The sequence below is a fragment of the Macaca nemestrina genome, chromosome 5 (assembly GCF_043159975.1).
Source record: "Macaca nemestrina isolate mMacNem1 chromosome 5, mMacNem.hap1, whole genome shotgun sequence".
NCBI classification, from domain to species: domain Eukaryota; kingdom Metazoa; phylum Chordata; class Mammalia; order Primates; family Cercopithecidae; genus Macaca; species Macaca nemestrina.
The window spans coordinates 71510110-71531665 of NC_092129.1; the positions used below are offsets into that span (position 1 = coordinate 71510110).

A 21556-nucleotide genomic window follows, 5' to 3' on the forward strand; every position below is an offset into this window, starting at 1 on the left:
ATGCCTGTAATTCCAGCACTTTGGGAGGCCAAGGTGGTTGGATCACCTGAGGTCAGGAGTTCAAGACCAGCCTGACCAACATGGTAAATCCCATCTCTACTGAAAGTACAAAAATTAGCCAGACGTGGTGGTGGGCGCCTGTAATCCCAGCTACTTGGGAGGCTGAGGCAGGAGAACCACTAGAACCCGGGAGATGGAGGTTGCAGTGAGCCGAGATTGTGCCATTGCACTCCAGCCTGGGGGACAGAATGAAACTCCATCTCAAAGAAAAAAAAAATATATATATATGTGTGTGTGTGTGTGTGTGTATATATATATATATATATATATATACACACACAAAATTGAATCCTGTTTCAATAGATTTTATGTAGTATATACAGCTTTTACATTAAAAATTTCTCATAATCCATGAGTCTGGTTTAAATAGTAATTCATTTATTTCATAGTTTCATTCATAAAGTCATCAAGTATTTGCTAAATGTCTACTATGTGCCAAGCATTTTGCTGGATTCTGGGACCCTTCGTCTCCCCACGAATAAAGGTAATATTCTTGTTCTTGAAGAACTCACTATTTAATAGATGAGGGAGACAGGTGAATAGCTGCAGTACTGTGTACACCCAATCCAAAATAAAGTCTTAGGACTTGAAAAGTACACCTCTGAAATCGAGGCCATGGTCAGCTGAGTTACACAAGGTGCTCTTCAATCAGAGTGTTCCTCTCATAGGGTTGTCACAAGGAGCAAATGAAATCATGAATGTCAAATCCTTAGCACAGTTCCTAGCACACTAAGTGTCTAATTCATAAAATCAGCAGGAGAATGACTCCCAAATATGTAAACACTGTGTGGATAACGGTAGCACTGAAGTGAAAACCAAAATAAATTGAGGGGGAGGGGCAAAAAGATGAGTAACTACTCAAACAGCTGTTGCTGTGACCATTATTGTATGAGATATTTGTCAAGAGATGGCCCAGATTTGTAGAGAAATCACATCCCTCAACAAACCAGCCCTGTGCTTCATTCCTCGTCCTGGTAAATGGCACCACTGTCCCCCGCTGATGTCAATCAGAAGATCAAGCATCATCCTGGCCTCTCCCTTTGTTTTCCTTCTTGCTCCATGCAAGAGATACCCAGGCTAGCTTATTCTGTGTCTCAGCTTCTTTCATCACTCCCCTCTTTGCCTCTGCACATTGACTTTCACAGACCCACTTACATATTCATTATTTCTTTCTGGGGTGGCACTACATCCTCCTAATCTGATTCCTCCTCTCTAGGTTCCTCTCCTGTGTTTTCTGACTCCTCAATGATCCTGCATCTTGATGTTGTTCCTTTACCTCACCTGTCAGGTCACATTTTAATTATACCTCAAGACTCAGCTCAAAGAACAACTCCTTTAAGTACCCCCTACCCTCCTTCCCACCTCTTCGGGCTTCTCAGCTGAGGATACACAGGAAACTTGAGGACATCCATCACAAGGAGTATCCCCATCACATACTTGTGTATCTCCCCACCTAGACTGTGATTATGAGAGCAGGAATGACGTTCTCTTGGTTTGTCAATTCTCTTCTTTTTTTTTTTTTTTTGAGATGGAGTGTTGCTCTGCTGCCCAGGCTGGAGTGCAGTGCCACGATCTCGGCTCACTGCAAGCTCCGCCTCCTGGGTTCACGCCATTCTCTTGCCTCAGCCTCCCGAGTAGCTGGGACTACAGGCGCCCGCCACCACATTTGGCCAATTTTTTTTTTTTTTTTTTTTTGCATTTTTGGTAGAGATGGGGTTTCACTGTGTTAGCCAGGATGGTCTCGATCTCCTGACCTCGTGATCTGCCCACCTCGGCCTCCCAAAGTGCTAGGATTACAGGCATGAGCCACCGCACCCAGCTGGTTTGTCGATTCTTTATTTAACTCGGTGTGTAGGCTGGAGGAGTCTAAGATATCTTTATTTACAAAAATTCATAAACAACTAAACAATTTCTCTCTGAAATTCTAAACACTAAACTAGGGCCAACTATTTTACACCGTATTGAACCTTTTACTTAAGACAGAACATTGTAAGAACTAAAGAAACTTAGCATTCAACAAAAACATAAAAATACTAGAGATTCAAGTCAGTTACTTAAAAATGGGATGACATTAAAAGTGAAAAGTTTTTGACCAAAACATTACATTTAAAACATTTCTATAACTTCATCCTAAATTAAAGTATGTCAGTAGAGTCTTTCATTATATAAATATCAGCTATATATATTTCTGATTCTGTTAAGTCTTAGAATGCATTTTTTCACCTTATACGGCTTAAGAAAATTATTTCCAACACTAATGTCCCAATGGATATTAAGATAAACGAGTTTTGCAAACACAGTAAATAGAATTATTTTTGCAATGTTATATTCTATAGTTTATATGTCATCTGTTTTTGTGTTTTAAAGAATTTCTTGAGTATTGTCATCTAATTGCATAAAATAAACACTTGTAATTCTTACTGTGATCAACAAAGACAAGTCCTCCCTAAAAGCAAAACGATGCTCTAAGAACCCTAGCATATCTACTGTTTTGTAAACATTTTCTTACATATTCATTGTGATAGAAATATCTCCACTTTTAGATAAAATGCCATTATTAGAAATAAAAGAAAATATGAATACTGAGAAGCAATGTAGTATTTTCATCGAAAGCACTGACCCTGAGGTCAAATCTGGAAGCAGACATACACAGGGGCTGTCATTTTTTAATTGTTTAATACAACTGAAAACCCATATTTGCTACTGCATTCTCCTGTGTATTTTTATAGGCCTCAACTATTACTTTCACTAATAATATCAACGTAAAAAATAACAATAACAGAATAGTAATGTAATCTAGGCACAACCAAATCTTCCCTTTTTAAAAAAATTTCACTCATATTACTGGGATGGAAAGAAAGGGAAAGAAAAAGGAATCAAAATAGTGTAACTGATTTTTTCATATTATACCATGTAGAGCAATGATCAACTTTGTCCCTGGGTGACAGAACTGATTTCTATGGTTTATTCTGGCACATAAATCCAAAAGACGGGAAATGCAACAGAATAACAAAAGCAAACCCCCAAACCTAGAAACACTGTAAATAAAGTAGAATAAAGAGGTAGAAGGCTTTATTTTACGGCATGCTGCATTTGTTTCAAATACTTGATTTAAAACCAGACACTGCTGGAAATACTACATGACTTTCTTACTGGCAGGAGCTATTTTGAAATGATTGTAATATAAATAGGAGCAGAGAAGTTTACTAAACTTCCTTTTAAGGACATCCATGAATCAGGGCATTATAAAACTGGAAGTATTGAAAAGGCTTTCAAAGATACCGTTTAACAGTGAAAGAAAGGATGAGGAGGTTAAGCTTTTGCTCATTCTTCAGTCTCCCTCGTAGGCTTCCCTTTCTCACACTCTAAAGAAGCTGCCATTAGCTCTAAAAAAAAAAAAAAAAAGTCCCGGGAAGGTGACCAGGGAGTGTGACGTAGAGTTCTGTTAACGGGCTAATTCAAGAACAGATGTCAAAATCACACAGAGGAGAGCTAATCGGAGCAAAAACTATTCATTATGTTTTAGGAGATTACCAAATGAGTCCTTTAAGGCTATAAATTCAATCATTTAGTTGTATGAAATAGTTAACTGGCAAGAAAACAGCTATGACTCTCTGTCTATTTATGCCCCTGCCCACAGGCCATTTTTCAGACTGAATGGCTGAATACAGTATTACTAACTGTTACACCATAGGAATGAAAGTAAAATGTCTTCACTAACAACGAATGTTTCCTACCGCACATAATAACCCAAATCTTTATTTTTACAAAAGTTTGATATGTGAGAAAAGGAAACAAATCAGACTTTGCTTATTTAACAAGATAAATGCTTCTTCCAAGTGTGCATGTTGCATGTTTTTCGTTAGCAAGATTTTTTTTTTTTAGGAATGATGAAAGTCAAAACATTTTTTTAAGCATAACCACCAATAGAAAACAGGAAGCCAACTTACTTGTCCTTTGTGCCAGCATTCCACTATCTCCTCATCCGTGTTCTTGCCTTCCAGGAGGGTTAACTGCTGAGCCCAGGTTTTCAGAAGGGCACTGAACTCTTGCAGGGCCTGCTCCAGTTGAGCCGCTTGGCCTGAGAATTCCTGCTCCGAAAGGGCCATCTGGCTGACCAGGTTCTCCAAACAGCTCTGCGTTTGGAATACACTGTCTTCCCACTGCTTCCAGTCGGCACGCAGGGCCTGCATCTCCGTGTGCATGAGCTCACACCCACTGGCAGTTGTGTTCTGTTTCACTTCAGGAGCCAGCGACTCCACTCTGCTGAGGCGGCTTGCCCCAATCTCTCTGGAATCTATCAGCTCCTGTAATGGAATATCACCATGGTAACCAAAGAGCCTGTGAGTCACTTGGACTGCAAGTTTTCAACTGTGTACACAGGGGGACCCTGTCCTGCTGGGAAGTTTTAAGAAGTGTGCCACAAGCACCCAGAATCAATTCATCTGCCCGCTCTTAAATTATAATAGCGGGAGTTGTCATCATGAACACCTAAGGCTTATGGCAAAAAAAAAAAAAAAATCCCGAGAATCCTCAATATCCTGAAACAGACTAAAGAGACACCCTGAAATCAGGCATTATTTGCATACGTGAAAATGTTTAGATAGTGACTCAAGTGTTTGCCTGTGGTGGATTGCTCTTGTAAATGATCCAACCCATATTTCTCTCAAAGTGGATGCTGAATTAATAAAGATTGTGGCAGAACTGTGTTCTGCTCATGGTCTCTATCGTCAATTCATCTTCTTCCACAGGGTAGTGGCTTAAATCACACTTCCATTCTACTAGGAATCAAGCAGACCCGTTGCAGCAAAAGAAGGAGCCTGACTCAATTCCAAATACTTCAATACTAAGTAAATATTTTTGTAGGATATAAAATGAATAATTCATTCATAGATTGACTTACTCAAAAGTTTAAAGTAACCTCTAGAATGAGTTCGTTTCTTAGTATTTTTTTAACCTTAAAAAAGTCATTAGAAATTTAACGGTTTAGCTACAGCCAAGTTAACAATTTAGCTTGGTCTTAAAGCACACAAATACTCTAAAGGACAAGATAAAATTAAATCGCATTGTAAATTGATATAATCATGGCATTTCTCTCTGAGAATAGATTCTCTTACTACCACTTTTCTTGGTGAAATAATCATCTGATGTTTATATATTGACATATCTATTGCTAAAGGCAGGATTTTCTTAATATTGTTACAAAATTATGACTTTACTACCTGATTAAATAGAAATAAAAGATAATTAGGCACAAAAATGTTCAAGAAGAAAATCAGTGACCAATTAGCAAGTAAAAAAACATTGGAATGTTAAGTAGGAAGCATGCTTAATAAATTATGTCAAGCATAAAGTATGTCTTAACTAGTCTATATAATATAGTTTGAGTCTCATTAAATTAACCTGAAATAAACATATCTGTTCACAATTATATACAATAGAGCCATATTTTAATATAGATCATTTGAAAGTATTCAGTATTCAGTTGTGCAGTAGTCTAAATTACAATGACATGAAAATCCTTACACACAGCATGATATGCATATTCAACCTTTTCTTAGCAGGTTTATTAGAGTGTATAGTAGTTATTTATTAGTTTATTAGAACCATCCCTGTTTATTAGAGTGTATAGTAGTTACCTGATGAAGAAAAAAATATATAACTTTTTAACCAGTTCTATGTCTAACTAATAGACTTTAATACTTGTAACTATTTTGCCTTTGTGACCAATTTCCAATTTGAAGTTTCCCAAAATGTTCTCTTATGCGTTATCCCAATTTTCCTTAGCATGAAAACCGAACACTTCAATATTTGCGATGAGAAATCTAGTCATTCAGAATTTGAATCAGGACATCATCATTGTCAAGAGTTTTGAAATGGCTTTTGCATACATTTTCTTATCTTATATTTACATTTTTAAATGTATTAATTGCACATACACAAATATGTGCATTCACGCCCTCATACCCACACACCGTTTCCTTTAGAGTTGCCTTTTCTCAGTGATTATTCCTGTGGATGTGATAGGTATGGTGCTGAAGGACAGAGGAGGTGCTTTATGTATTTCCTCCAAGGTTTTTAAAATCACCCACACACTAACCTACATTCAGGCTGGACCTGAACTTCTGAGAGGCAGTTTCTGATAGTCTTCACTTTCTCCATCCCAATTTCTTTCCGTCAATTCCTTTTCCTATATTCCCTGTCTTTATGGAAGCACTTTATAAAGGCTTTTCCAAATAAGAGTATTTGTCAACCCAGGAAGCAGCCTTTGTAAAAGAATTATCTTACTTTCTCTTATTAACTTTTCGAAACCTTAGTCCATTTCTGTTATCTCCTCTTCCTCAGCTGCCACTTACTCCTAAATCCATGTAACCTGGTTTCTCACCTTCCCTTGCTGTGCAAATGTTTCTCAGACTGGTTGCGCAATAGCCTCACTGTCAAACCTAGTTGAGATTCTTCAGTCTTCCTCCTAATGGCAGCCTCCTGCTGTGCCTGTGATGGTGTCCACCTTCTCTACTCAGAGCCTCAGTGGCATCTCACCCTCCTACTCTTCCTCTTCTGATTTCTCCCCTCCTTTTTCTCTCTACCTTTCAAATCATTTTCTCCTAAGGCTCCTTAAGTATTGGTAGTACCTAGCTTTTGGTCCTGTGCCCAATGTTCTATTTGCTGTATACATAGGTCTTGGTTTTATCCATTTTAGTGACTTTAACAACAAATTAGATGCGATTCACTTTCACCTCTGTGCCTTCAATCCATCTTCCTAACCTGAAATTCAGGCTTGAATATGCAACTGCCCCCAAGACATTACTACTACCTCGAAGTTCAAATTGGATCTGATCATCAATAAGCAACTCCTCACGTCTTCGCCTCTATCACTGGCCTCCTCTGCATGCAATTATTTTCCTCAGGTGGTAATAGTCCTGCGGATTCTAGGTAAAGACTTGACCATCACGCTTGACTCTTCCCACCTTGTCATGCTACAGCCAATTAATCACTCATTTACCAAATCCACTGGATTTTCTTCCTGGGTGTGTTCTATGTGCCAGGCATGATGCTACAGGTTTTATGTGCGTGATCTAATTTGGTTGCCAAAACAACTTTATCAGACAGGTACTATTTTTATGCATGTATTTTTTAACCAATTGAGAGGCAGAGGCTTGAGGATATCAGGTAACTTGCTGAAAGACACAGCTAGAAGGCCAATAGAAGAAGGATGCCGCATTGGGTTTCTCTGATTCCAGAGCCTGAACTCTAATAGTACAGTAAGCTCTCATTACATTTTTTGTATTACTTTATAAAGACGAGTTTGTGGATCACTGTTCCTCACTAGACTGCAAGTTCCTTAGGGAATGCACGGTCCTGGCTGAATAAATGGATAGATGGTTACATGGATAGATGGAAGGATGGATGAATAAATTAGAATATCACTAAGAAATGCATCAAAGAAGAATTTTAAAGAAACAAACAGAAAAAAAGGACTTAAAAAGTGGTTTTATGTTATTAGTTCAGTTAAAACATACATAGTTATAAGATTTAAATAAGATAATACTTTTAAAGCACTTAGAAGTAGATCTTCAGGCACCGGGCACTGTGGTTCATGCCTGTAATTCCAGCACTTTGGGAGGCCAAGGCAAGCGGATCACCTGAGGTCAGGAGTTTGAGACCAGCCTGTCCAACATGGTGAAAACCCGTCTCTACTAAAAAAAATACAAAAGTTAGCAGTACATGGTGGTGGGCACCTGTAATTGTAGCTATTCAGGAGGCTGAAGCAGGGAGAATCGCTTGAACCCAGGAGGCGGAGGTTGCAGTGAGCCGAGATTGCGCCACTGCACTCCAGCCTAGGCCACAGAGCAAGACTCCATTTCAAAAAAAAAAAAAAAAATGTAGATCTGCAAAGTGTAGTTACAACTGTAACCATCAGCTATAAATTTTATGACTTTTGGCCAGGCGCGGTGGCTCACGCCTGTAAACCCAGCACTTTGGGAGGCGGAGGCGGGTGGATCACGAGGTCAGGAGATCGAGACCATCCTGGCGAACACGGTGAAACCCCATCTCTATTGAAAATACAAAAGAATTAGCCGGGCATGGTGGCGGGCGCCTGTAGTCCCAGCTTCTAGGGAGTCTGAGGCAGGAGAATGGCGTGACCCCGGGAGGCGTAGCTTACAGTGAGCGGAGATCACGCCACTGCACGCCAGCCTGGGCGACAGAGCGAGGCTCCGTCTCAAAAAAAAAAAAAAATTATTACTTTCATATTCTGATCTTGAAATCAAAACACAATCTGAGTTTTAAATTCCTGACCACGATTACACTATTTATTCCCAACATTTCCTTCTCTAAAAGTAAACCACTGAGGATTTCATTCCTGCTTCATTTTAATGTAAAAATCCATTTTCCATGGGGGAAAATGATTACAATTTAATATTTAAGCAACTAGAAATTTACTAAAATGTACCAGAGTCTGCAACTCCCCAAGAAAGGTAAATTTCTGTTTTAGAAATTGTCCTTATGTGGAGTAAACGAGATGATAATTTTAAGGTCCTTTGAAGTACTCCCGTCTATTATGTTGTTGGATGTCTTCTAGGAAAGCAGAATAAAACATCCAGAATGACATTCTGAGGTTATTGTTAGAATACATTTAACTAAGTTACTATATAAACTTTTCTTCCATGGTGCTAAACAATAGTATCTGGTTTTGTCAGCCCACCAAATTAGCCATTTCCTAGCCAGTACTATTACAGCAATAAGCACATTTGCATACAGAAATGTAAGGACAATGTTACATTGTGTTCACAAGTGTAAAGTCTTTTGAATTCTTCTCATGACTCTTGTTTATGTTTAGAATCAGTGAGGCATCAAATAGAAAACAGGAAGGAAACATTTTAAATAACAGAATCTTATCCACAAAATCTTTATCAAAAGGGTGTTGTACTCAAGAAGTAATGAAGCAATGTAGATATAGCATCTGTTCATTTTCTGACCTTAATTTTTGACAACTTTTTCTGCGTGGCTGATGAATCTCCAGACATATCTGACCACCGGTGAAGTTCTTCCTTTGCTGAATGGAGCCAGTCTGTGAACTCGTGGACCGCATCTAAATACATTAGATGATCTTTCACAATCTCTTCCACTTTCCTCATTTTTTCCTAGTAAACAAAGAAAAGACTACCTTAACAGTGGTCCTTTTGAGAACATGAAATCAGATAAGGCAACAGGCCTGATAGAGTTCTCTTAATAAATCTCAGAAAATTTCATTCTTGTTCTTGAATTTTCTCTGAGTTTAATATCTTAAAAAGAAACTATCAAATTTAACTAAATGTCCAGGCTTTGGAAAAGCAACTATTTTCCTGTAAGTTTACTATTTTCTACCTTAGTATGGAAATATATGCTTACTGTATGTTGGCTAACATCCCTCACTAACAATCCTCTTAATAATTATTGTCATAACCATTCTTATTAAAGCAATTTTTTGTTAGCTTGGTGTCCAGCATTCTGTTCAGCATTTTAAATGCATTTGCTCATTTAATCTCCATAACAGTCCTGGGAGGAAGATACTATTATTATCATCATTTTATAAGAAAAGATGCTCAAGCTTAGAGAGGTTAGCTAACATGTAATAGTGGCCAAACTCACACATTCGAAAGTGTCAAAGCCAGAATTCAAACTTACATCTTTTTGACTAGAGTCATAGCTCTTAATCATTACCAAGATGAAAGTGAAGATAAACAAGCACATCTGTTAATAATTGTAGTGTCAAGAAGACAAGAGTTAGTTCCCAACAAAGCAAACCAAAGAAAAGAAAAAGCAGCAAACAACAATTCTCTCCCCTAATTTCTATAATATTTACAAATATGCCAAAGAATAACCATGAAGGAAATGAAAGATTCATATAGAGAATTGGAAATACATTTTTGATATCATATAAAGGATTTTATACTTTGGAAAATAGAAACCGTTTTTACTAAGAGGAGAGATGAACACAATATTTTGTACATGATTGAATCTTGAAGGTAAATAGACTTGCATTTAATATAACAAATATAAGTGTAGCAAAACAAAAACAACTTTAACAGTAACATTTGATGTGCAAGATAGATTAACTAAAATAGCAGAGAAAGAAAAAAATAAGGAATAAAGAATAATCCCAAGATTGTAGAAAGAGAAAAATGAATAGGCATTCATAGTAATAAATGATCTTCATGTCATACCCATTTACTGAATGTATAAATAGTTTTAGAGCAGTCAATTCTCCAACAATTTAATTCACAGTTTCTTCTTTATCTGACCTTGGCAACAGTCATTATATTATTAATATAAATCAATATATTATATTAATGTATTATAAAGCATCCACTTTCAATATAAAGCACTAACCTTGGCAACAGTCATTATATCATTAAACTGTGTTTTCAGCTCCTCTTGAGCTGTGTCCTTGAAAGACTCATCCTCTGTCTTCTCGTAGAGCTCCCTGGACTTCGCAATTAGACGGTGAAGGGCTCTTGTGTGATCCTCTGCCTCAGACAGGATGGACTGGAGGCGGTCAAGCAGGGCAAACTTCTCTTTCAGACCTGGCTGCGGTTGTAAGGGATGTTCTACTTTTTGATCCACTGATTCCATCCACTGCTCCAGCTGGTTTTTCCTCTCTAGATAGTCATTCCATTGGCTAATCACAGACTCTAAAGTGCTAGAATTAATGTCACATATTAACAAAAATGAATTATTTTGACATCTCTACTGAAAACCAAGTCATGACATCCATGCCAATTGTTTTACTGAATGCTTCTGGAAGTGATGAACATATTGCTTTTGAGTGCAGGGAAAAACACTACTTCTCTGATCCATAAGATCCTTACCTCAGGTCCTTTGAACAAAGTCAATCTATATTAAAACATGAAATAAGCAGCTGTGGTCATACATGCATCTGGAATTTGTCTTCCAAATGCTAACTGTACTAAATGAACAAGACACATTTATATGTTATGTTGTTAAAAATCAGCATGGGAACATCAATGAAATTTTATTTCATATAGATCGGTTCTTAATTTTCTTGGAATTATTAATAGTTTATCTTATTAAAATCAGATGGTGATTACTTGTTGACTGGAATTCAAAATTCAAGGTATCCTTCCTGTGTAAATGATATATCGTTAGGTTGATTTTCATTTAGGGACACACACACACACACACACACACACACACACACACACAAAATATACAGTGCTTTTGTGGTGAATGTGTGAATGAATGCTCAAGTATTTATAAGAAATATAGTCACAAATATAATAGCTTTCTAGATAGTCAAACAAAGGCTCTCCAGACTGGCATTTAGGAAAAATCCCTCCATTGTTAAACATTACAAACTATTCTAAACTCATCTGCAGTGATTTCCCCAGCCCTCCTTGCATACAAGCCTATGAACCTGAAATTAACATTCTGTGGTAAATGAATTTCCAGGATTTGCTCAAACTGTTGCTTTTGCATCTTTGCATCCATTGATCCACTGGAACCTCATCATTCAGGCTTTAAAGTCCTACCTGTTCCTCAAATAATTTTCTAAAAGGCACCCCCTCCCAGTTCTTTTTTTTTTTTTTTTTTTTTTTTTGACAGGGTCTTACTCTGTCACCAAGGCTGGAGTGCTGAGGTGCAATCATATAGCTCATTGCAACCTCTGTCTCCCCAGATCAGGTGATCCTCCCACCTCAGCCTCCCGAGTGGCTGGGACTACAAGTGCGTGCCACCACGCCTGGCTAATTTTTGTATTCTTTTTTTCTTTTTTTGAATTTTGACTGTGACTTCGTATAATTTTTGCATATTTTGTAGAGACATATTTTCGCCCTGTTGCCCAACCTAGTTTCAAACTCCTAGGCTTAAGCAATCTGCCTACCTCAGCCTCCCAAAGTGCTGGGATTACAGGTGTGAGCCACTAAGACTCTACATTCTTCTACAGCCCCGCAGTGCATTTTGAAAATGGTTAGTAACATAGTCTGAGTCAGAGTATTCCAAAATACATCCTATGCTAGTGTCTGAGCTTTTAGAGGGCAAAAACCTTTCTGTTTTATTTTATTATTTTAACAGAATAATTTGAACATTGCTATTGCTCAATATGTCACTGTCAAATTTAATTTCTTGCTGAAATAGTGGAGTCAAGGACCAGAGTCTGCTTCCTGCATGTAACATCTTATTCTAACATCTGGAAACTATCTACCCATATTCTTATGAACTTTTAGGACACTGGCCTAAGCCAAGCCTCTGGAAGCTTAGTTCACGCTCCAGCAGTCTATGATATAGAGTAAGACAACCATAGCATCTGATTTTTTTTTTCTTTGCTGACCATTGTGAGTTATTACTAAGATGCAAAGTCCTGCTGACCTTGAGAGTCACTGCCTATGCTCCATATTAAAGGAAAAAGTGAAAACAACAACAACGACAAAACAAAACCCCCAAGTTGCTAGTTGTAACCAGGAATTTTTGTTTATATTGCCGTGGATAACTGTAGTGTTATTTTTGTTTTGCTTTGTAATAAACTTGAATCTTCTTTAAAGATTTTTTAAATGTTATGGTAGGTTCAAGGGTACCTGTGCAGAGTTGCTATACAGGTAAACTCGTGTCATGGGGGTTTGCTGCACAGATTATTTCATTGCCCATGTACTAAGCCTGGTACATGACAGTTATTTTTTGCTGCTCCTCTCCATCTTCCAACCTTCCACCCTCAAGGAGTCACCAGTGTCTGTTATTCCCTTCTCTGTATGATCTTTAATCTTCTATTCATCTATTTTGTTATGATCACATTGGGCACCCAGTTTGTCAATGATCTAACAGGATATATAACCATCAGAATATGGATCTTTTTTACTGTAATTCTGATGGTCATTTGTCCAACAAATGAGCCAGATTATTTATGGATATTTTGAGAAGAGAGAGGTAGGTAGAAACCTCTCACTTATAATTACAACAACAGCAAAAACACCACCTGGTATAACAATCAAGGGCTTCCCTACTTCCTCGTCAGTGTCTGGTACAGGTGATTTTCGACAGAGGCTCTACAGTTGGGCTGTATTCCAGATGGATTGACTGTTGGTTGTGTGAGAATGTTCCACACTTTGTAGGATATGAGCTCTCTGTGCCTCGGTCCCTAAATGCCGGGGATATTCCCTCATCACTGTGACAATCAAAACCATGCTACCCATTTCCTATAATGTAAATGGGGGTGGTATGACTTTTAGTTGAAGAATAGATTTACAATTAAGCTCAACAGCTGCCAATAGCTTAATTTTCCATATGTTCCTTAAGCTAAAATGTATCAAGTTATGAAAGAACCATATATTCTTGCTTTGATGGCTTGAAAGGAGATGTTTTGCTGAGCCCATGTCATGTAAGATTCCATGAGAGATAATAGGGGAGATTTAAATATTTTATAAATGCAGCAGGAACACAGAAACAAAGCAAGCTAACAAGCAAAAACCAGTCATCGGCCTATGGAAAACACAACTTAGACAAAGACAGTCATGCCTACAGCAAGCTACAGTAACATGGTTGGGAATTCCACCCCAGGAGACCTCAGCACTGCTCCATCATTTTACTAAGTCACTGCATTGGACTTAGACAAATAAACACTAAAAGTAGGTTCTGTACCTTTGAGCATGGATGGAGGAGCTCATGATGTCAGCCCACACTTCTTTAAGGGTCTCTAGCTGAGTCTGAATCACCCTCTGACCTTCTTTGTTGCTACTTCTCAAGGCCTGTTCCCCTTTGCCGATGGCCATATTCAACTTAACTTCCCCTTCCCCTTTCATCAGGAGAATATCCTGGGAAGGAAGAAAGAATACACATCAGGAGGCATGTAAAAAACTTCTTCTATTTTAAAAAAGGTAGTTTTCCATAAGAATTGAGGTAGGAATACTTATCTCAAAATGAAAACAACAAACTCTGGGCCTTATTGCAATATAATATTTACTTAAAATTGGTATCCAGGAGTCTAGGAGTCAAAGATTAATTCCAATATAAATTCTTAGAAAACTTTGGGCCACTAACCTAGAAAGTATAATTTTATTGACTTCAGTTTCAAAGAGTCACAGTAAATTCTTTTGAAAACGAAGACACACCTGTCTAAAACTCAGCAGTCCCCTACATTAATTGCCTGGCTAATTTATCTCTTTCAGGGTCACCTTCATTGGCTATAGTCTGGGTTGGTGATCTCCTCTGTGCTTTCAATATACCCTTGATGGCTTCAATCATGGCCCCTACACACGCACTGTATTGAAAGTAACAATTTACGAATTGGTGTCTTCCCCTAGACTGTGAACTCCTAGAAAACGGGGCCTAACTTTTATCTCTATATTCCCAGCAACTTGCAGAGTGCTTGGAGCAGAGTAGATATTCAGTAACGCTTGTTGAATATTTACAAAATCAAATTTAAAATTATTTAAAGCTATTAAAACAACAATGTTTCCTTACAAAGGGGAATAAATGATGCCTCCATATCCTTTTTGCCCAGTTTCTCCATTTTGCCCACACAATCCTCATTTAGAGGCTTACAGAACAAGTAGGACACAACACAAGCACTTGTGAATCTAATCAAATTAACAGTCAGCAGTTGTCAGTGTCTGGCTGGTGTCACATGTACCTGTATTTGCGACAGCCGTTTCTCCAGGGTGTCTTTGCTCCCCAGAGTGCTCTCTGCACAGGCCAGTCTGTCCTGAATGGCCTTCACCCAGGACCACATGCTCTGCAGTGCTTCCTCCAGGGCTTCATGCTCCTGAAGGGCAACCTGGCAGCTCCGCAGTTTCTCTTTGGTCATTCTAAGTAGGTTCTGGTGGCTTGTGAGGAGCTGGGAACACAGGCGGCCCTCCTGCCCAGCACCGTGGCCTTCTTCACTCAGAAGCTGCCCTCTCTGGGAAAGCTTATCAAGAGACTCTCTGAAAAAAAGACAAAAAAGAAAAAAGAAAAGAAAATTAATTCCAACATTCTGGAGTGCAGGGGAGCGACAAACGATTGTTGATATTGGAGCAGTAACCAGACACAGGCTCATAGCTGACATGCCTTTTAAATAAAGACACTGGGAACTGACCTGGCTATTTCATTCTCTTATGTTCTCTCTTAATGTTGTCAGTACCCACTTGGGGATACCATTCAGTCTGTGCTGTGCCTGCATCCAAATAGCAGTGGTGGAGCCTACCGTATTACTTACTGTATTTCCAGAAATTCAGTTCAGAAAATGGGCTCAGCTGCCTCTCCAGGTTTCTCTGTAGCATCTCTCCATTCCTATTTAATGGTCAGATGATGAAAAAGCTCCCTGAAATTCTCAAAACCGCTCCTGTCTTGTATCTACATGGAGATTCCCCCTTTATGAAAACCCTTCTGCTCAACACTGTCGCATTCCTAGTTGCCTGTTCAAAGCTCGGTGCAGGCATCACATCCCCAGGAGCATCCCAACTCAGGGTGGGTGGAGAATGTGGGACCTCCTTGTGCCCTCTGCTCCTTGTCTTGCTCTATCGCCATGGATACTGACTATCTCAATCCAAAAGGCTTTCACTTTCTAAACGCCAGGGCCATTATATTCATCTTATGTTCCCAAGACCTAACACAATATTGTGCAGAGACTAAGTGGAAAAAAAAATGTTCTTTCAAAAAGTCGTTGTAGGAATGCTTAAAAGTTTTCTTGTTATATCTTGGGTATTGAGCTCATCTTAATTTGGAGCCGTGCTAATTAGATCAAGGGAAAAACAGAATCACTTTGTGGCACAGTTGGTTTTATTCCCATTTTACAGAGTTCTGAAATTCTTATCTGCACATTTCCCAGGAAAAAGCCCAGGATACCAGAGAGTAGCATGAGATGTCGTAACATAAACTGTTGTGACTACTAGAAAAAGAACACAAAGCAAATCTCTTGTGAAAATGGAATGTTTCAAAGTTTTTTGGACTGGCTACTATACAAGTATGTCCTATGGGCCACCCTGAGTTCTGCAAAGAGTTATACAACAAGACATTTACTCTTTTTTTTTTTTTTGAGACGGAGTCTCGCTCTGTCGCCCAGGCTGGAGTGCAGTGGCTGGATCTCAGCTCACTGCAAGCTCCGCTTCCCGGGTTTACGCCATTCTCCTGCCTCAGCCTCCCGAGTAGCTGGGACTACAGGCGCCCGCCACCTCGCCCGGCTAGTTTTTTTTTTTGTATTTTTAGTAGAGACGGGGTTTCACCATGTTAGCCAGGATGGTCTCGATCTCCTGACCTTGTGATCCGCCCATCTCGGCCTCCCAAAGTGCTGGGATTACAGGCTTGAGCCCCCGCGCCCGGCCAAGACATTTACTCTTTAACAAATTTGCACATCCTGCACATGTACCCTGGAACTTATAAAATAAAATAAAATAAAATAAAATAACACCTACTCTAAAAGGCATTTATTATACCTGTTATCTGTTTGGTGAGACAAGAAGGTAGCTTAAGCAAAGATGTGAGTTAAATAATAATTCAGGAAAAGAGAGTTCCTTTCTTATTATGAGATAAATTGCTAATGCATCATAAAAATTCAATGAGTCTTAAACTGAAGTACTTTTATACAGGGTATCTCCTTAAAATATTTCAAGTAGTGAAATATTATGGTGAAAAGAAATCTAGAAGACTGGGAGGAGCAAGCAGCAAGCCAGTGAAAGAAGTCAGGTGGCCCAGTGGAGAACCCGAGTGACCAGAAAAGTGCGTTAGGATTGTCTGCAGAAGTGGCCAGGCTGGAGGGAAAGAACCCAGAAACAAGCACACCTAAGATCTCTTAGCATCTGGTCCTGGAATATCAGAGAGTGAAACTGCAAGAAGGATTGCATGCTTATCAATGCCAAAAAAGTTGCAATTATTAGAAAAACAAAGAGGAACATAAAAGACCTTGAATTTGGTGATGAAGTATATTTGGGCCACTTTCTCTAATGCAGTTTTGGTGTAATGATGGCAGGAGAAGCAGATACAGAGGAAGGTAATGAGCAGTCTGTGGAGAAGAAATAAAAGCTGAGAAGATGGAAAGCCATTTAAAACATCTGGAAGAAAGGAAGTAGGGCTGGGTGTGTTCTATTGTATCTAGACACGAGTCAACATTTAAAAAGCAAAATTTAAGTGCAATGTAGTTTTCAGAAAGTTATATGGCTGCAATGATGCTATTATTCTGTTAATTCAGTGAACATTTTGTATTTTTCTGTCACCATACTAGATAATGAATAGAAATGATATAGATCTTAAGACCCTGATTTTGAGAAACTCATAGCTGGAAATTGGGGTGCATAGAGTAAATGAAGAGCTTACACTATAGTAAGGGCTCTTTGAGATGTTCCAATGTCTTTCAGGGACAATTTATAGTAGTCATCAAACTAGCACACCAACAAGTTGTCATCAGCATGGGTTCTTTTGTGCATTTGTTTGTATGTTTGTTTTTCAAGACAAGGACTACCGGGCATGTTTGACTAAAAAGGGGACTCAGTGGAAACAGAGAATGACTATGACTTGAATTCTGGAATTTCTTTTTATTATTATTATTATTATTATGCTTTAAGTTCTGGGATACATGTGCAGAATGTGCAGGTTTGTTACATAGGTATACAAGTGCCATGATGGTTTGCTGCAGCCTTCAACCTGTCATCTACATTAGGGTATTTCTCCTAATGCTATCCTTCTCCTAGCCCCCCACCCCCTGACAGGTCCCGGTGTGTGATGTTCCCCTCCCTGTGTCCATGTGTTCTCATTGTTTAACTCCTACTTATGAGTGAGAACACACAGTGTTTGGTTTTCTGTTCCTCTGTTAGTTTGCTGAGAATGACGGTTTCCAGCTTCATCCATGTCCCTGCAAAGGACATGAACTCATCCTTTTTTAAGGCTGCATAGTATTGTATGGTGTATATGTGCCACACTTTCTTTATCCAGTCTATCAATGATGGGCATTTGGGGTGGTTCCAAGTCTTTGCTATTGTGAACAGTGCTGCAATAAACATACACTTGCATGTGTCTTTATAGTAGAATGATTTATAATATTCTTGTTTCTGACTTATTTGATAAAGTAGAGTGGGTGCTATCCTCTTCTGCTTCTCACATAAATGCACTGGCTCTTTAAGAGGACAGTTAAGGAGCCCAAGGAGCTGAAGCCAAGCTGCACTTCCCTGTGGAAAGTGCCCTATCTTCCAAAGGACAGCAAGCAACTGAAAATGCCAGAGGTGGAGCACAAATGTGGGAGCAAAGCCCTCAGTGTGGTAGGGTCAAAAGTACAGATCGGGGAACTTTGCCTGGGAAAGGAGCCAGAAATATTTTCTCAGTGGGAAGCAATGAAGAGATAAATACTGTAGTTGGGAACAGGGACCACAAAGAAAGTCAGACTTGACCAAACCTTTCAGTTTATTAAGATTAAAGGATGGGTGGGTGGGAAATGAAACTGGAAGCTGAAATGTGTGAATAACATATGAAAATTGACATATACAGTACTTGTTTTTTTCTTTTCTTTTCTTTTCTTTGTTTCGTTTTGTTTTGTTTTGTTTTGAGATAGAGTCTCACTCTGTCACTACTGCTGGAGTGCAGTGGCACGACCTTGGCTCACTGCAATCTTTGCCTCCCGGATTCAAGCAATTCTCCTGCCTCAGCCTCCTGAGTAGCTGGAATTACAGGTGCCCGCAACCACGCCTGGCTAATTTTTGTATTTTTAGTAGAGACAGCGTTTCACCATGTGGCCAGCCTGGTCTCGAACTTCTGACCTCAGGTGATCTTTCCACCTTGGCCTCCCAAAGTGCTGGGATTACAGGCATGAGCCACTGCGCCCTGCCAGCACTCATTTTTTTACCTTTACAGTCAGTGTGAATTTGTGGTTTTCTTTCCTTCATATCAGCTTCACATTATGTTAACTGATCCTCAAAATAACCCCAGAGAGGAAAGCACAGTATTATTAACGCAATGTTTAAAGGCTAAAATTAAGAGTGACAGGAGATAAGTGACCTGCCCAATTCATTGAACAAACAGGAGTTGGATCTGGAATGCAGATGAGCTTCTTACTTCCATCCTGCACTCTAACCAGAATATTGCACTGCTGCAAAGAGTGCAGCATGGCCTTTGTATTCCAGACATTCAAGGACAGGCACAAACCACCATCAACAAACCAACTAACCAACCAATCAAAACCAAACCAAACAACCAACCAACTAGTCTAAAACATGGTAAGAGTTAAAGGACCTGCTCCATTTCTGGACCATACCTCGCAGCCAGCAGTTCTCCCAAAAACATTTCAACTTTATGAACTTCATTTTTCTTCTCAGGAATGTGCTGTTTACTCTCTCCCAAGTTTTCTGTATTGAACCTTTCTTCCATTTCATGGATCCATAAGTTCAGTTTTCTGTGCTGATCTTCAAAGCTAAGGAAAAGAAAATGCCTTAGAGAAATTCTTACATGTTTGTTATGATAAATTAGTTTTAATAGCTGGGGTCACAATGTCTTTTAAATGGCAATTAAGATTTCACGAATGTTCAAGTTACTAAAACAGAACAAAACTTAACAACTAACCCACCCAAATTATCACTTATTTTAATAACAAAGTGACAGTCATGACAATTTCTTTCGAGATCCAAGCAGGAAAAGAATCATCTCACCTAGCAGAATTGATTTCACAGCTGGTAATTGCCAACAAGATTACATTCCCATGTCAATGTGCACTTAATTTCGTGACTTACTACAAAGACCCTTGAGTTGGGGCCAGTGAATAAGTAGGGCAATGGAAGCCCTGGGAAGACAAGGGAAAGTGGCCTTTGTGTCTTTGTTTCTTAAGGGATTTTCAAATATAGCTCAAGAGCTCTAAGTTTTGGAAACAATGTAAGCTCTCCAAGAAAGCTGGACAAGAGTCAGGCAAATTATTCTGCATCAGAGAGGCAATTACATTCTACTGACATCTTTTCTCACCCTAGTCATAAGTGGCTTTTTCTCCCTTTCTAATTGTGTATTCACCATAATGACATATATTCCTTATTGGTCTCTAGATTCACAGAATTCAATCGTTGTTTTCTGCTATGACTCTGTCCCAAATGAAGTGCATACAACGAAAAGCCTTGTATAATTTAAAAATTGAGGTGTCAGAGCTTTATACATTGGTGAACCAAATAAACAAAAATTATATGCATTTATATAATTTTCAATTACTAGTAAATATAGTTTGTTTTCTCTATATTAAAAAAAGCCAAGTCACAACTTCAGAGTCTGAAAAATTGATTATTGCCCTAGTATCAACCTGTGTTTATGATCAAAGCTTATTATAATTTAAACTCACAGTGTCAAACGTTATTTGTTTATTCACAGGACTCTTTTCTCTAAGCCTTTAAAAACACACTTGGTGTATGATGAAATCTATGTTTGTTAACGTAACCTACCTTCCAAGTTCTGAAGCACAGTCTTGAAGAGCCTGCTTATCTTTAAGGCACTGTTTCAGAAATGCTTGAAACTCTTCATTGGCCTTTGTAATTTGTTCCTGAATGCTACTGACAATTTGTTTAGACAAATGTGCGTACAAAGTTTGTCCTTCTTGAGTCACCGCATCAAGTTTGCTCTGCCCATCACTGACTGAGTCCAAAAGGTTCTGTTTCGGGAAATAAAGGTAATAGGTGCATGGGACTATGCATTACAATTGTGAGCTGAAATAGTAGAGCAGGAGAAGAAAAACAGAGTCCAAAGGGAAAAAGCTTAACAAGGCTGGAGTAAAAATGATGCATACAATTGGATACAACCAAGGCTCCTCATTGAGAATGGTGTCAGCCAGCCACTGGAACCACTGAGGACATAGTGTAAACAAGGCTGAGCTGGAACCGAGGACGTTCTCACCAAGGTCTTGTTCTCAGTCTCTCCCCATTCTCACTGTACCAACATGGTCTAGTTTCCAATGTCTCCCAGGGTTCATGTGAGATCCTCTACCTGGTTAGCTGCCTCCAGCCCCTTCCCTGATCCACCCTGCATACAAAATCCTCAGGTCTTTTCTTTTCTTGGTCTGCATCTCTTTCTTGGAAAATCTATGCTTGGGCAGGGCTTTAACAAAGTAAAAGAATTCCAGAGTCCAGGGCTGGCCCTGCCTCTCCCCAGAGCTCTAGAGTGGCATCTCAAATGTTACTCAGACATTTCTTTGTGGAGTTTGTTACATCTCAAGCTTAAAAGGAGACAATTCTACATTTGAATTCTCCACACCTCCTGCAAAACCAGCTTCCTTTACTATAACAATCTTTCTATCGTAACTTCTAATCTAATGAATTATCAACATTATTTTAATCCCCTATTAGTCACAAAATCCTCATGGTTCTCATTAGTTTTTAAAATGATTTCTTTTGGCCGAATACGGTGGCTCATGCCTGTAACCAGCACTTTGGGACCCCGAGGCGGGTGGATCACCTGAGGTCAGGAGTTTGAGACCAGCCTGGCTTACATGGTGAAACATCGTCTCTACTAAAAATACAAAAATTAGCTGGGCATGCTGGCATACACCTGTAATCCTGGTTACTTGGGAGACTGAGGC

At 39.0% G+C, this 21556-nt stretch overlaps 1 protein-coding gene across 18 annotated transcripts in view; it reads right to left on the minus strand.

The window, feature by feature from the left end:
* The window catches only part of LOC105489042 (spectrin repeat containing nuclear envelope protein 1), a 536331-nt gene that overhangs the window by 266217 nt on the left and 248558 nt on the right, over positions 1 to 21556 (minus strand). For 17 of the 18 annotated variants that reach the window (XM_011753636.2, XM_011753647.3, XM_011753641.2 and 14 more), the window contains 7 exons: positions 20427 to 20632; positions 19265 to 19420; positions 14681 to 14972; positions 13690 to 13862; positions 10432 to 10741; positions 9039 to 9203; positions 4011 to 4367 (listed from right to left, as the gene is read on the minus strand). In XM_011753636.2, coding sequence (XP_011751938.2) covers positions 4011 to 4367; positions 9039 to 9203; positions 10432 to 10741; positions 13690 to 13862; positions 14681 to 14972; positions 19265 to 19420; positions 20427 to 20632 — 1659 coding nt within the window. Of the gene's footprint in view, positions 1 to 4010; positions 4368 to 9038; positions 9204 to 10343; positions 10360 to 10431; positions 10742 to 13689; positions 13863 to 14680; positions 14973 to 19264; positions 19421 to 20426; positions 20633 to 21556 lie in introns of those variants that run through there. The other variant, XM_071095957.1, reaches the window with a different exon arrangement.